At 44.9% G+C, this 16,543-nt stretch overlaps 1 protein-coding gene across 5 annotated transcripts in view; it reads right to left on the bottom strand.

The window, feature by feature from the left end:
- Window positions 1-5,452: 5,452 nt before the first annotated feature.
- The window catches only part of LOC142590638 (uncharacterized), a 48,265-nt gene continuing 37,174 nt past the window's right edge, over window positions 5,453-16,543 (bottom strand). For 2 of the 5 annotated variants that reach the window (XM_075702989.1, XM_075702994.1), the window contains exons 5-7: window positions 12,249-12,320; window positions 9,659-10,027; window positions 5,453-7,032 (exon numbers count right to left, since the gene is read on the bottom strand). In XM_075702989.1, coding sequence (XP_075559104.1) covers window positions 9,711-10,027; window positions 12,249-12,320 — 389 coding nt within the window. In that variant the 3' untranslated portion in view covers window positions 5,453-7,032; window positions 9,659-9,710. Of the gene's footprint in view, window positions 7,033-9,658; window positions 10,028-12,248; window positions 12,321-12,343; window positions 13,164-16,543 lie in introns of those variants that run through there. The other 3 variants (XM_075702992.1, XM_075702990.1, XM_075702993.1) reach the window with 3 other exon arrangements.

The raw sequence follows: 16,543 nt of genomic DNA, 5'->3' as shown, positions 1-16,543 counted from the left end.
AACTTGTTTTGAATGTGCTCCATGTTGCGAAATCGTGTTCGTGGTTTCGGAACCAGAGGTTCGCGACGCCGGTTAAGTAAAACAGCACGTTGTGCAACTTGGTGACGTCGTCCCACTTGTTATGCTGGCTCACCCATTTGTAAGATGACAACCAATCCTCCACGTCATGATCATCAATCGGTGCCGCTAAAGATGGCAGGATCACGCTGGCGCAACACACCGGAAATGATGACCGCCGGAGGCTGTGGTGCATCCTCCTGGGTGGTTTCGTCAGGCATGGTCGCAGCAGTCGGTAGCATCCGGCTTCGGAGTTCCAGTTTCCGAGGTCTACCCCGCAGCTCCACCAAATGAAAGGGGGTTTATTGCAGCTCGTACGCGGGATCGCAAGTGGCTCTTGATCGCGAGTCCTAGCCGTTAGCATCAGCAGCCCGAGCTCAGGTCTCGCGCCGCAGCGGTGGCAGTCCGCACAGCGCCACATGCATGTTACCCACTACAATATATATATTGACTGGTGTGACAACCTTTCTCGTCCGGCACGTTGCAAACTGAGCGAAATGTGGCGTGACTGCCTCGCTAATCGGGAAATGGCGAGAAGCACTGCATTGGTGACGCATGAGCGCGATTCGCAGCCGCCGCCGCAAACAGACCTCTGCTCATGCACTGCTTTGTTTCAGATAAAAAAGAAAGCTGAGTAGTGGTTCCCACTCTATGAACAGCCTCTTCGAACACTTTCCCAACCACAGCCAACGTTGTCGGTGAATGCTTCAACACATAAGAGTTTCATATTAGTACAACTAGAGGGAAATCTGGCGCTGCGATCGTTCAACCATCATGGGAATGATGGGAAGTACAGGCTTCGGATTGGCGTTCTGTTGACTGGCGAACTAGCCTACAAGTATTTCTGGCAGTTTGGTTTCGCTCCAAGCACAACTGCTATTACCTGCAGTGGGACAGTGCAACACAAAGCTTTTGTTACGTCGCTCGAAGTGACGATAGCGCGCTGGGCCAGCGACTGGGACGATGTTTGTGTCGCAGTGTGGTGCCGAAGCCTTGACGAGAAAGTGACGGCATCGTAAACGTTGAAAGAACATGTTTTGAGCATTTGGACCTTGGTCTGTTAAGTGTGTTAGGTTGGCGCTGTAGCGTTACATGCTTTATGAAACTTCAGAATAGGAAAAAGAAGGCACTACTGATACAAGACATATACAGTTGTACTTCTAGTGGCTTGACAAGCAAATTTTATTGAGGGCTTCATTATGCATTGCTCATTTATGTGCTCATTGAAATGCGCGTTTTAGGACTTTGAGAACACAAACTTGCTTGTGGTAGGAATGGTTGCTGCTTCCTGGCTGTAACCTAGTGTTGCAAAATGGGTACGTGCAAAGCCATGCCGTAACGCTTCGGAAGCGGTACGTCAATAAAAAATATGATGCAGCATACTCGTAGGAGGCCACTAGTGTCCTAGCTAGCACTGCAGCAGATGTGCTTAAAAGTACTTGAATACGTTCAGCAATCGTGACAGCTGATGCAGCCTTTCGAAAGAGCGAGAGTTCGCAAGTGCCTGTCATTTGCAAGAAAAGCCGCGTTTGCAGCGAGCAGGCGCCATAGACGACACTTGTAGCATTCCACTCAAGGGCGCAACACTTTCTCGCAATATATTTTTATTTCTGCAAATACTTGATGAGTATTTTTATATAAGTACATGCCCGGTTCTTATTGCTGTTGCAAAAATAAATAAAAAATTGGAGGACGCTTAAGCTTCGCCTTCAAGAGTGGAACGTGACAGCGTTCCCGTCGACCCGCCAAGGGGTGTAAGACGATGGGCAACGGCGCAGTGACTACGCGCCCCGCATCGGACGCGGTGAGCGTCGAGCAACGCAGCGTTCGGCGCGACAACGAAATGTGCGCCTGAGCAAGCGACGCACGCCTGAGCCTTAGAAACAGCTCGTTTCTAAGGCAACACCGCGTTCACTAGAGGCGCTTTTGTACCGCTTTGAAGCATCAAACTCGTGGCTCAGTGGTAACGTCTCCGTCTCACACTCCGGAGACCCTGGTTCGATTCCCACCCAGCCCATCTTGGAAGTTGCTTTTTATTTATGAAGTGCCTGCCGTGATTTATCGCTCACGGCCAACGCCGCGGACACCGACACCGGCTTTTCTGCGACACGAGCTCCTTAACGCTATCGCGTTAATAATTGTTCTCCGACGTTAAATCGGGAACAGAAGCGCACAAGAATGCATACCCTGGTGTGTCCTGGTTATAAACCATAGTAAACCATGCTTCCATCTAAAAGTCATGCAAAGTTTATGTAGCATGTTGTACATTATATAACATACTGCAGAAATAAAATTAAATTCTACGCTATAATATTTGAGTTTAGCTTCTTTTACTGCGCTGCAAGCAAACGCCACTAGTCTAAAGATCGAACTCAATCCGAAGCCTGTACTTGAGGCAATGCTCATGAAAGCCCCTGTAGACACTAGCGCCACATTTCCCTCTCGGGTATTTATTTAGAAACTCCATGGCTTCAACATCCTTCTGACCTTGGTGTCATGCATTTCTTTTTGGAACTCTTCAAGTCAATCTTTCCTCTAGGAAAAAAAGAAATGTCAACCAAAGCTTCATCAACCTTTACAGGAAAACATGAAGCTCCTTGTCGGGTGGCCAAGTCGATAAGATTGCACGGGCAACCAACCTCTATCAAACCTGGTTGAGCCTTTCTCGATACAGTAGAAACACTGTTTTTCTTGCCGATCATGACATTGGAATTGTCCAAACACATAGCCAACAGGTTTCCAAGAAGCAAATTCTGAGACTTCATCTCGTCCAGAACCAGATTTGCAATCTTGTGACCCGTCGCTTCACCTTGGATTATCCTGAGGCAAAGAAGGCAGATTTCGACTCTACTCGTTTCTCTAATGAAATATGTCGCAACAACAGGGTAAAGCTGCGTAACCATATTGTTACTGCCATCCACAGCGATCGAAAATACTTGCTGCTTTAAAGCATCCAGCAAAGGAGTCTCCGCATTGGTGGCCATTTCCTGACCAACTGACGTTGTCTTTGTTCGTTCACAGGTGTAGCATTTCGCTTCTTTGCACTTGGGGGAACATCTTCCGGAAAAGTGGTCCGGCATAACAGCTGACACTCAGCGGAATGTTGCGTTCAACTAAATACGCCGTGAAGAGGCATTCTGCAGGAATCACACTGAGGTCGTTGTCACTGCGTACAAAACTTGCTAGGCTTGGCTTGCTGTCTGCGGCTTGCACGTATCCCTGATGCTTTTTTGAAGCGATGTGGACCTTGATGTCAGACTTGCCGCCATGCGAGATGTTCACATCATAGGCACACGTGGTGCAGAATCCGAACTTCTCTCCCTTCTTCGATGGCACGAAGCACGGAAATTCTGCCGTGTACGATTTCAAAAACACTTGGAAGTACTATCAGGGCTTCGAACCCGCCATTGCACTGCGAAGCCGCTACAGGCTGGAGTTGCACTGCGTCCGATGCAGCAGCTAGTCACATGAAAGGCGAGGCCAACACTGCAGTGACTGAGGCTGACTAAGTCCAAACCTGCGCACTTGCGTGAAGAAAGGCAGCAGCATGGCAACAGGTTTGCAGGGGCGCTATCGAGCTTTGGATATGGATTTGTGACCCCCCCCAGTAGAAGACAGAAGTCACTACGACCTTGCAGCTGCTGATGATGATACCATGCATACGCGTTGCCCTCTCGTGGCGGCACAAGGTAGCAGGGCGTAGTTTTACTACATTTTCACTTTACTTATTTTCTGGCAAATAAAGTGTTTTCCGTAAAATTTCAAGCAAGATTCGTAAAATCGTAAGACTGCTCAAAATTCGTACATTTTACGGACAATTTGGAAGAGTTCACAGCTATGGAACACGCACTTATAAAGAGAGATATAAGGAGCATGACCTTGCTGTGGTAAAGCTGGATGGAGCATGCTTTACTATAACATGAAGATATCTGCTCAGCGGTCAATTTAAACATCTCTGGCCTCCTTGAAGCCCTTGGGCTGAGAGAGCAGGGGAAAAGCAAACATGTCCACAGTAGAGATTAGTAAGTGGCAATTGGAAGATTGGTGGAAGGGAAGTAGGGAAACGTCAAACAACTGAGGCATACAAAAACAAAGTTCACAATAGGGGTTCAGAAAGTTTGGTTGGAATTCCTCGTGTTTTTTTTTTCTTTTTTAACGAAGGTAGGACATTAGGCAATATAACAACAAGGCCTTGGTGGCACCACCCATCGCCTCGTTCCAAACGAGATGCTCATAGCATCCATCCATTGTGGCCCACGCAAGAGGCCGCGTTTCTACAAGAAAGTCCGCCTTCGTGCATAGTGTTCGCCACGAGCGTTTCACATTAAACATTACGATTGCATACGCTGCAGTTGCCGGGAAGCATGAGAAGCAGTCGGGGACCTTTGAATGCTGTCGCGTTCCACTCTTAAAAGCGAAGCTTAAGCATTCTCAAAATTCTCTTGCTCACGACTGAATGTTGTGCGTTCGCTTGCTTCACTTTAGAATGGTTAAAAGGGTGCTTGTATGCACACGCATGAAATTTACGTGCCAAGTAGTCGCTGGCACGTCACTTTGTGTGATATTATGTAGTGCAACTGACTCTGATTGTGCCGTGCGGTGCACATTTTCCACGACCTCTATTTGGTTTGCATGTATGCATCGTGAAATGCCTGTGTAATAGGGAAACCAGTGAGACAAGCGCTCAGTTTATAACAAAAAAGGCAAACATTACAAGTGGAGTGCTCATCCAACCAGAACTAACTGGTAAGTAAGGTGAGTTGAAATTGAAATGCAGTGTGTATGCGTCTGCATGTCTCACCGGCTTCATAAATATGCACTAACTTGCACAGACATCGTGTTCTGTTATGGCTTGAAATGAGCACTTGTGCTGAATTCTGATTGCAAAGTGCTGTATAATGTTTCGGATGCACATGACTTAGAAATCTAATCAAGCGTATTGTGGGGAGCATAAACACTGCTCTCGATACATGTATTTAAATATCAACAGACACAGAACGTAACTTCCAAACTGAGCTTCTAGTGAACCAACATAGAGATCTTGAAATCCTGAAGTGTCACTGAAAAGTGTTTTATATTGTTCGTATGTGTGTTTGTGTAGCACTGCTGACTGATAGGTTTATGTTTGAATATTTTCAATCAGGCCTGTGCAATGCCTATGCTACATTAACAAATGTTCTTGATGCAATGAATGAGATGCATTAAGTTCTTTTAGTGCAGACACATTACAAGAGAATGTCGATAGTGAAGTTAAATGGCACAGCAACCACTGGATTCAGTATATAGATCAAGTGCTTCAAAATGCTGAATGTATGATTTGCAGTGGCTTTCTTGAGAAAGCCAGCTTGTGGGGTCTCACACATGCTCGTGGGACAAAGGAACGACAACACAGTAGTGCAGACAATCACAAGCACATTTATTGCGCCTTGATACACCAATCTATAGCCAGCCGAATTATTACTGAGAGAAAATGCTGACGAGTGCGGGACAAATCGAGCAAGTCCGACTCACCGCGACCGGACAGCGAGTGAATATGTTTGCCCGCGTGCTAGACACCAACACCTTTTTGTTCGTGTGTACGGTCACGCGAACACTAGGCACGTTTGAATCATCACGTTCGTCCATAGCAGTGTTGTGCTGCTAAGCCTCTTGCGCGGACGAGGCGCGCGGCTCGCCGACCCCCGAGAGGAAGAGCCAACTCTCTGTTGCTCCTGAGCAACCCCGCCACTGGGTGGCGTTAGCAGCACAGCACTCGCCCCATCTCGCGACATGCTGCAACGACCGCCGCCGGGGCTTAGATAGGCAGAGAAGTTGGATAGCCATGCGGGGAAAACAGCATCAGGGGAGGCATGAGTGTCGAGCTTGGCAGTTCTTTTACAAAAATTAAAGAGCTGCTCAGTATTGCAAATCAAATAGGATATCCAATGGTGTGAGGCCCTTTTTTAGAACTACCTATAGCAAATAACAAATGTGAATTGCAGTTTCTCTCCATGTCCAGAGCCTCCTCCCTCACGAGAGATACAACAAACAAATAAATGAAAACGGTGGTCGAGCCGCCTTATCTCCTTCAGTCACGGCGTACACGTTTGTGGATTCTTCTAATCTTTACACTGGTTGCAAAGAATTGACAACGAACAGTAGGCTTTTAGTAAATTGAACATTCTGCTTTCCTAAAGTAAACCCATTTCACTTCTGAGTGAAATGTACTGCTTCAGATGACCGCTTTAGCAAAGGCAGTACCATGTTTGGCGGGGCATTTTGTGTGGGGTGTTTGGTAGTAAATGTGAAAGATTTTTAAGCCTGAAAACCTTTTAGCCTCCATTGTCGGCGACCTTCAAGAGACATTGTGCCGAAATCCAGAGTCGTTGTCTGGGCACTGAAAACGAGAATGGGGCGAGAATGAAACAAGAACATCCGGTACGACCTTCTGACACAAAGTGCCTGTGCTTGTCCTTCTTTCCACTAACCTCATGTTCGTATTTTGACAATTCGGTGCTTTGCACTTCAATTCTGCCACGATGCAAGGGGACCTTTTTCCCAAAATCTTTTGTTTATTGCGAAGATCCCAAAACAGTGTTTGTATTGTAGCGCACATGGTTTTTTTCAAATACAAGGATAATGTTGCGTCAGTCTATTTTTTTTTATATGTTATTATTTTCACACAGAGACCTTTCTGTTCTGCCCCTACAAAATGCACAAGATGTTTCTATATGCTGTGACAATACTCCACCTGTCTCACTACATTTGAAAATTTTAATTCATAGTGATATACAGTAATTAAAATTGCCATATTAAAAAAGAAACACAGTAAATACACTTAAGACTGCTTAAGTATTACACTCTTTGTAGTTCTTGGAGCATCATGGACGCACACACTAGGCACTCCTTTAGTCAGCCAGAACCATGGATCCGCCATGGCGTCGGGGAAGCATGCTCGTCTTGCACCCGGAGGCCTGGGTTAGATTCACACCCAGGCTGAAATGTACAAAACATTCTTTTAAAAGCCATTAATTTACTTTGTTTACAGAAACCTCCTTCAGAAATTTGATGTCAATCTGAAAATCTTTTGACATGTTTTTACTCTTTGCGCCATTGGCCATTTTTGGTACCATCTTTCAGCCACACCACCACCAAAACATTTTCGCGTAATGGGGCATATAATGCTTTGGCATTAAAATAATCCTACCATGGCGTGCCTCATGCTTTGTAGTATCTAGGCATATGCCAATAGTAACACTCAGAAGTTTCTTTTTTTGTATTTGCCATGAACCCAATAGTTAAATCATTTGAAATTGAGAAAAAAAAATATATGTATATTTCTTAAATCAGCCTGAAATACTGAACTAGATTACAAAGGTTGTTCAGATTACTAAAAAAAAGGGAAAAAAAAGCAAGACCAGTGTTGTCATCCCCCACACCCCCTAATGTGCTGTGTGAAACCAGCTTTCTGGATGTAAACCTCGGGAGCTACCGACTGTGTTGTTCACACTTCAACTCTCTTTGCCTTCACAGTAGTGCTTCTAGTGATAGGTAAATTGACTATAATAGCATCAACATTCTCATGAAAATACTGATAGTGTGAAATACACTATTGATAGTATTATGAAGGTGGATCAAACAGAAACAAGGCTTTTATTGTAGAGTGCATTCTATCAATTGGCACGTGCTGTCTTTTCAGAATTTGTAAGGTAGACGATTCAGGAGTCACATGAGCAGCCAGCCGGTCTCATTACATTCCCCTGATAGTATGTCTATCGATGACTGAGAAAGAGGTAAACCTGCCTGTAGCACAACACATTATGTTTCTCACTTGCGAGGGTGTAAAATTCTACACAAATTGAGGGCACAGTTTCGGAATCAAGCGCTTTCAAGGCTCCGTGTGTTTGCCTGGCATAAAGAATTAATGGAAAGCTGTACAGATTGAAAATGAGAACCATTATCGTTGCCCACGGAGGGGCATTATGGAGTAGAGCATTCAAACTGTTCATAATCCTGTGGAGGGCAACCGACGCTAGAATGTGTCTAAAGTTTGTTTTCAGAATTTATGCCTATCTTTGAAAAGATAGGGAGAAGTTCAAGAAGCGCTCAGTCCATAATCACAAAGGTGAACGTCCTACGAATCCTAAAGTGTCTGCCTAGTAGATCTCACATCTTCTGACTGCAGAACAGAAGTTGGTGCATTTGTACGTGTGTTGAGTTAAAGAAATGAAAAATTATTGAATATGAAAGTGGATGAAAAAAAAACAACTGGCTGCATGTGGGGCACGAACCCAGGTCTTTACCTTACGCGTGCGCTGCTCTTGCGAATTGAGCTGCCACGGCGCCGTTTTCCCATCCACTTTCTGAGGTACTTATGTTTATCTACTAAAACTTGACCTGGGAGCGTTAGCCAGCGCCACACCTCATAACCTCAACGGCGGAGGTGTGGAGTGGCCTTCACAGCCTGCGCTGTCAAGGCCATGAGGTGTGGTGCTGGCTAACACTCCCAGGTCAAGTTTTAGTAGATAAACATAAGTACCCCAGAAAGTGGACGGGAAAATGACACTGCGGTAGCTCAATTCGCAAGAGCAGCGCACGCGTAATGTAAAGACCTGGGTTCGTGCCCCACCTGCAGCCAGTTGTTTTTTTTTTTCATGCACTTTCATTTCGAATAATTTAACATTTATTTAATTCAATTAGTAAGTACAAGTAATTTCCCCTGTGTTGTCCTTGGTGCGCTCATTTTCGGTGTTTATGATATGATAAATAAAAATTGGGCCCTCAGTTTCCTTTCTTCTCGTTTATCTCTTTAGGCCACTAAAAGAAGCTCTGGGAAGTCAACGATTTGATGACAATGCAGTGAAGGAGTATGTGGGCAACTGGCACAACCCAGTTTTTTCTATAATGACGGGATTAAAAAGCTACTGATTCACTGGGAGAATACATTTATAAATCAGGAGATCATGTGGAAAAATAATGTGTACTTGGTTTGTTTCTTACAGCTTCAAAAATTATATATTTAGGATCTTGTTTATATTTCATCCAACCCCATACTATCATTAGCACTTTAGATAGCACATATTACAATATTTGCTATGAAACCATCAATAGCACAACTAAAACAATTGATAGTAGTATACGATACTATTATAGCAGTATTGTCATAGTTTGGCTAATGACAGTGTAATTGACAATTTTTCAATTCTTGGTTAATGATATCAGAAACTTTGTAATGACTGGCCATCGGCAACACTCATTTAATGTAATTGGGAACAGGGAAATGCCACCACGTTAACGTTGCGGTGTTTACATGCTACACCTTGCACAATATTACATCACGCATAGTGTGCTCAATAGTACTATCAATAATGAAAATGCACTAACCAGTTTTGATAGTTGTTACTACAGATGTTTTCATAATGACTAAACTATCGATAATAACAATAGAACATACTATTGATAATTATTTATCACAACCACGTTCCTCTTTCCGGTTCTCCTATGCTCTGCATGTTTTCAAAAAAAAAAAAGAAAAGATGCTCGTGTGCCCCACACAATCACTGTTCCAAGAAAGCCCACAGAACGATACACTGTCCCCATTTCACCTGCAGTAGCCCCTTACTTTTTGTGGATGCAGTCACAGAGGCAGATGTTTTCTGTCCCAGTGGTTTAGGTCACTTTTCACACTCCAGGAGCACCTCTGGCACTAGGACGTCATCGATGGCAAACTTCGCTCCACAGGGAGCAGAACATCTGGCATCGCCGGATGTTTCGTAATTTTTGTCGGCCTTCCTCCTTTGTTTTCGCAAAGTGGACAGTCTAGACTTACACTGCGCTCCGGTCCGCTGAACATTTAACACGCGAGACATTTCTCGAGCAATTTCCTCGTACATGAGCTTTTTTGTCTTGAAACGGTCGTGGGGCCCAACCTGGGGTATGTACGTCGTGTAGTAATCTAGAAGCAGCTTGGTCTCCTCCTCGCTCCAGGGCTCTGTCAGTAAATGTAAAGATCACGTTATGCATACGGGTATGCTAATTCAATTTTTTGTTTAGTTTGTAGTAGTACGAGTATGCGAATAGCGAATAGTATACAGTAGAACCCCGCTGTTACGTTCCTCACTGCTGCGTTTTCCCGGCTGCTACGTCGTTTTCATCCGGTCCCGGCATAGCTTCCATAGGATCCAATGTATAAGGAACCCCGCTGTTACGTCGCAACTTAGCCCCCCGAACCCGCCTGGGCTAAAGTAGGCAACGCGCTCCAACTGCCATTTTGGCTTTTGACGAGTTTTGGCCGGGCTTGGCTATGGAACTGGCTGCAAGAAGCCGCACGCCAGTTCGAGAGGCCGCCATCGAATTGGCGTGCGGCTTCTTGCAGCCAGCTCCATAGCCAAGCCCGGCCAAAACTCACCAAAAGCCAAAATGGCGGTCACATACGACGACTACGTCGCCGTGGATGTTGTTGTCGGGACGTCAGAGTGTCAGAGCATCGCCGAGATCGTTGGGATCTCGGTCGCGAGTGAAGTCGCAGACTGCGATGCACGAGCCGCATGATGCCGGGGAGTTGCCAAATCGTAGCTTTCGAAAAGCCGTTGCGGCTCTGGACCTCCTCCGCAGGTACGTCGCACCTCACAGCGACGCTGACAGCAATGCGGCCTTCCAGGCTATTGAGAAACGTGTGGTGATTTCTAGCGAGCGAAAGAAACGGCAAGCCACAATTCTGGACTTTTTTTTAGGTCCTAAGCGCACTCTGTGGAAATAAATTGTCTATAGTTGAAGCTACACTTTTTTTCATTCATTTTCGGAGCTTTCCTCACTGTTGCGTTTTCCCGGCTGTTACGTTTTTTTTCCCCGGTCCGGTGAAAAACGTATGAACGGGGTTCCACTGTATTTTGAATTGAATCAAGAAAAAAAGAAGCTGAATATTGAATTGAATATCACAAAATTTTGGGCAAGAAAACGTGCTGCTGCACATGCTCAGGAGTCTCCTAGCATTGCATAACAAGAATGCATAGCAAGCCATGAATAATACAAGTGGCACATAGAAACCGAGGTGCGCACTGGGAGCAGTCAACTCTGATTAATGGAAACACCAAATTACTATTCCAGCACTGACTACAGCTCAGTTCTAGCATACGAAGGTCTGGAAAAGAAGTTTTTTTTTTTTTTGTCAATAGAGTTTCTATCAAATAGAATTAAGGGCTTTCTTTCCTCTGAAACTAATGTAGTGATGTTCTGTTGTACTGAACATCAATGTGGTTCTCAGCTTGATAGTGGACATGTGTTTTGTGGCAATCTTTTATTTATTGCATTGAAAGTTTTGCTTCCCTGTTTTTCTCCTAAATGCAGAAGGGCTATCCTAACTTTATAGCAATTGGCTTATCGTAATGTCAATCTGTGCAACGGACGAAAGGACTGTGCATTATGCGACTCTGCGTGTAGCTGGCGCCAACAGTAAAGCGCCATCTGCGGGTCAAGTTCAGTGTAACTTGCTATCCCATCAAAGAATCTAAAATCGGGTAGGTCACGGCGAGTTCACGATGCTCGCTGGCCAAGATGTCAAGACCAACTGCAAATAAGAAAAGTGATGAACCACAACAGAGAGAGATAAAAATGAACAACCATAATCACATTATCACGCGCTGTGTTGAAATGGTTCAAAAAGGTGTAAAAGTATATGACGAAATGGCTGTTATTACAGATTTACATTTTGTTCAAACATCATACACAGAGCTAAAAGGACACACAAAAAAGAAAGAAAAATAAAATAAATATTAAAATAAAAAAAGGACGTTTCAGAAGTATTGCCCATTAGTACTTCTATGTTTTTGTTATGTTCTTCTTACCAGTTAAGGTTTGGTTTCATATTACTGTTGCAGTTTTTGCCAACACAATTAGAGGCAACTGTTCATGCATTTTAGCTCTAAGCTTCTGCATTTCTCCCATCGTTTTGAGTTTGTTGGTAACCACTTTCCTCTAGTTGCTTTGGCCTTGAGGGTTGAAGAACTTCACTGCATGAGGCAAAATAAGTGTACTACTACTGTGACATGTTGTTAAAGCACTTTCATAGGTCTATAAAAGCATTTTTGTACCACAATACAAAATTTGACAGTAACAATGTTTGCGCTGCATAGAGTGCAATCATTTGCAAATGAAAGTAGCTAGTAAGGTGGTCTTTCACACGGCAGGCACAGGTTGTGGGTGTCCTTGCGTACCATTAGATGCAGCAGTGAAGTCTTCTCCTCCAGCATCCAATTCACGAATGTTGTCTCTGCTTGCAGCGAGGCCTGCGGAAAGAGCATGGAGGTTACCACCAAGACCTTCAAGATGCCCAAATAAAGTGTCAAACTATGTGGTGCCCGAGGGCTCATTCATGCTGGCGGCTCTCGGAGATTGCATGAGCAAGTTGGTGAGCAACCAGTCACAAATGGCTGCTTTGACTCAGTCACTGGCTGCTCAATCTTCCAGTTGTTTTGAGCTGCAGACATGCCTAACCAATCAGTGGCGGCGCAGAAGCAGGACGTGTGTATAGGCCGGCACTTATTTTCTGTGATGGTGGCGGTGTGAGCTGTGTCACCAGGTGCCAGCAGCACCAATCACGAGACATTTCGGTGTGGCGACGGGTACTCGTTGCACTTGCTGGTGCAACACTGGTTGCCAGTACAGTGAATCTTGCAACTTCCATCAGTAATAAGTGTGAATGTGCGTCAATTATTCCGCATTTATTTGCCGCAGCAATGCCTACTAAAATATGTGATTGTTGTCACTGGCAGTGAAGCACGCAGAGAGGTGAGCCAAAAATTGAACCAGCATCTTGATACTGATGCAATCTCACATTGTCACTTTGGCTGATAATGCATTAAGTGCAACTCATTTATAACAAGTGAATAACTACACAAAGCTTTGGGTATAAACAAGAATTCACCTTTCACACTGTGAAATATACTCAGCAATCAAAGAAAAAGAAATGACAGGCGAGTGAGGACATGAGTGCATGCCCGTATTCGACTCAACTTTATTTTCTTCTTTTTTTTCAAGAGTCAAAGAAAACATCCTCTGCCTTGGCTCTGCTTTCTGGTTTTCAACAGTATAGTGCTGTGACCAGGATTGTGATATGCAGCTAAAGATCCCTGAAAATGAAGTGAGCCTTTCAAAAAGGACAACCAACCAACACAATCAAAGCACGGATGCAGCATAAGAAACAAAAAACGATCTGCGTCATCGCAAGGGCCCTGATTCCAACGACAACATGGGAAGACTGCGATTGTAATGTGCTACTGTTCAAACGGTGGTCGCCATTAATGACATGTCAGCTCTAATGCAGGCAGAAATGACACCATCTGGCCAGCTGATTAACCCATCACCTATTGAAGGTAAAAGAAATTATACTTACACACCTTGGATAACCAGGTAGAAGAGCAGGTTATGGATGGTAATCTTGAGGAGCTTCAAAGCATTGGACGGTATCAAGAAGCGATCTTTCATGTAAAACTTTTTGATGATTGCATTTTATCGAAGCTTCAATGAATGACTATGCATGTCCTGACCAATGACGTGACCAGGTTAAGCCAGCTAAGCATGAGAGGGCAAAGTTCCATGGCAACGCCATTAAATGGCCATAATTTTGGGATCAATTTCAGTTTACCATTCAGAACAACCGATATTTGACAGATGCTGACAAATCAAAAGATCTTCAGAGCTACTTGGAGGATACAGCAGAAGGGGTCATGAGTGGCCTGCCGACAACTAATGACAGTTACAACAGAGCTACAGAACTTTGCTCAAAGAATAACTTGGCCACGAGTCAGTGATTGTTGATGACCACATGCATTGTTTTCTAAACTTATGCAGTCTGCTCTTTCAAAGATTTCAAAGGGCCTTACACAGACTCGTATGAGATCCCTTTGTAGCCTCGACGTTGAATTAAAATATGGCATGGTTTTGAAAACTACTATGCTATAATACAGAAAATGCCTAAAGAAATGGCACTCCGTTACGCTCAGCTCATCTTGTCTTCAACATGTACGAGCAGCCTTATGACAGACCAGATGAAATGCCTATCTTTCTGAACTTCTTAAGCCTTGAACGTCAAAGCCGAGAACAGGCTATATGGATTACTTTTGACATGAGAGAAGAAGCCTTAACTACGAAACGGAAATCTGAATGATCATCTAGCAAACAAGGTTCTGCATCTGTGTTAGCTGTGACACATTGTATTTGCACGAATGTAACGTGCACCCTTTTTTTTTTCAAGAAAATGGGGTTGAATATTCCCTGCAAGTTACAATCGAATGCGAGTCCCAAATTGCACTTGCAGTGTTGGCAACAGCATAACATCAGAGCTATCGGACACAGTGTAAACCATAACCATCATGATCGGGCAGCAGAGCATGTTCTCTTAAAGTGCCATGGATTCATTTTGTGCTTCACTACGATCACTTTTGTGAATTTCACGTGACTCTGCACAGCATGTGCTGGCATATGGGGCCACCACCCTTTCTGGCGCTGTGCCAAACTTGCTATCTGTGCACAGTGCGGGGATTGCTATCGGCCCATAGTTCGACAGGTACGATTCAGAATCATGTAATATCCTGTGACAGTACAGTAAAAGTTCGTTAATTCAACACCCGTGAATTTGGATAATTTGGATGGCTCTATTGGTCCCGGCCAAAGCGCATGTTGGGCTATGGGACCAAACCTTCATTAATTCGTCAGAATTCGGCCCCGCACCGCTTAATTTGGACAAATGCTGACAGCTGCCGCTACACGAAAGTGTGGTAAAGCAGCACTGGCACTACTGCAGTGAAACCGAAACCTGAGAGGCATCAGCATCATTATCAATTAGTGGGGGGCAATCGTAGCGTTACCGAACGTTGGTGTCTTCTTTTTTCATTTCACTGCGCCTTCGACGCCGTTTTCCCTTGTGTTGTCGAGTCGGCATCATCTCTTCTTGCAGAGTTTTCTTTTTTCGATGTGACCACGTTTTGTATGCCATCACCATTGTGCGCTACAGTGATGGAAACGCCGGCAAAGCAGCAGAAGTACGAAGCCAAGAATTTCATGATTAAGGTGGAAATTTTGCAGGCTTTAAAGAATCGCAACAGCACGTAATGACCAAGTACTACTAGCGGAGCACATTGGGAACGTACATGAAAAACGAACAACAGATTCTTCAAGCCTTTGAAAGCAAGAAGTTTCATGCATCAAGAAAGCGGTTGCAAACCACAGCTCATTCCCAGCTCGAAGAAGCTTTGCTCCAGTGGGTTACTGACTGTCGCAACGCGCACCTGCCATTGAGCGGACCTCTCATCATGGCACAAGGTGAGAAGTACGCTGCAATGATGAACATTGAATCGTTCAGAGCTTCAGGAGGGTGGTTCGCGAGGTTTCAGGAGAGACATGAACTCGTCTTCAGAAATGTGAGTGGTGAAAAGGCCAGCGCTGACCAAAGCGTGACCACCCAGTGGAAAAATGTGAAGCTGCTTGAGCACATCACCGCATATGAACCAAGTGACGTGTTCAATGCAGACGAAACTGCTCTATTTTTCAGAGCTCTGACCGACAAGACGGTGACTTTCAAAGGGGACCCGTGCATTGGTGGCAAGAAGTGCAAGCAACGGATAACTGTGCTTCTTGCCGCCAATACGACTGGCACGGAGCACTTGCCACTTGTCATCGGGAAGGCGCGTAAGCCACATTGTTTTAAAAACATCAAAAGCCTTCCTGTCGAGTATAGAGCAAACTTCCTAGGAAGGCTTGGATGACCTCGGACATTTTTCGCGGCTGGCTGCAGCAGTTAGACCGCAGAATTATGGTTGTTGACAACTGCAGTGCACATAACTGTACAGTCGAACTGAAGAGTGTCAAGGTAGTTTTTTTGCTGCCCAACACTACATGTGCCTTTCAGTCGATGGACCAGGATATCATTCACTACATGAAGTCGAAGTACCGAAAGTACCTGCTACAGCGAATGATCTTATGCTCAGAAGTTGGAAAACTGTACGAAGTGGACTTACTCGGCGCAGTGCACATCATCGCCCACGTGTGGAAGAATACACCTCCGCAAGTAATCATCAACTGTTTCCGGCACAGCGGTTTTGTGAGGCCCAAGCATGCAGCAGCAGCCAACGAGATGTCAGCCGAGTCCACCGATGATGACTGCCTGACCTTTGATGCTGTCCTTCCCACAGATGTGACCCTTCAGGACTACATCGCAATTGATGATTGTGTTGCCACGACTTGTCTCCTGACCGATGAAGAAATTATTAATGATGTCACAGGCGCCCGGGAAGACCATGATTCAGACGAAGAGACATGCGAGGAGGTGCAGCCACGACCTCATCACACCTCACGAGAAGTCACGGAGGCACTTTTGATATTGGAGGACGTTTGCCTGAGCACTTCCGACAGTTTGCGAGCTATTGGCCACTTGGAAGAGTTAAGAAAAATTGTGATGTCAGCCGGAATCTACGCGAAAAAGCAGACGACTATTGCAAAATACTTCAGTAAC

This window comes from Dermacentor variabilis, chromosome 8, assembly GCF_050947875.1.
Source record: "Dermacentor variabilis isolate Ectoservices chromosome 8, ASM5094787v1, whole genome shotgun sequence".
NCBI classification, from domain to species: Eukaryota; Metazoa; Arthropoda; class Arachnida; order Ixodida; family Ixodidae; genus Dermacentor; species Dermacentor variabilis.
This window is presented reverse-complemented; position numbering and strand designations above follow the sequence as displayed.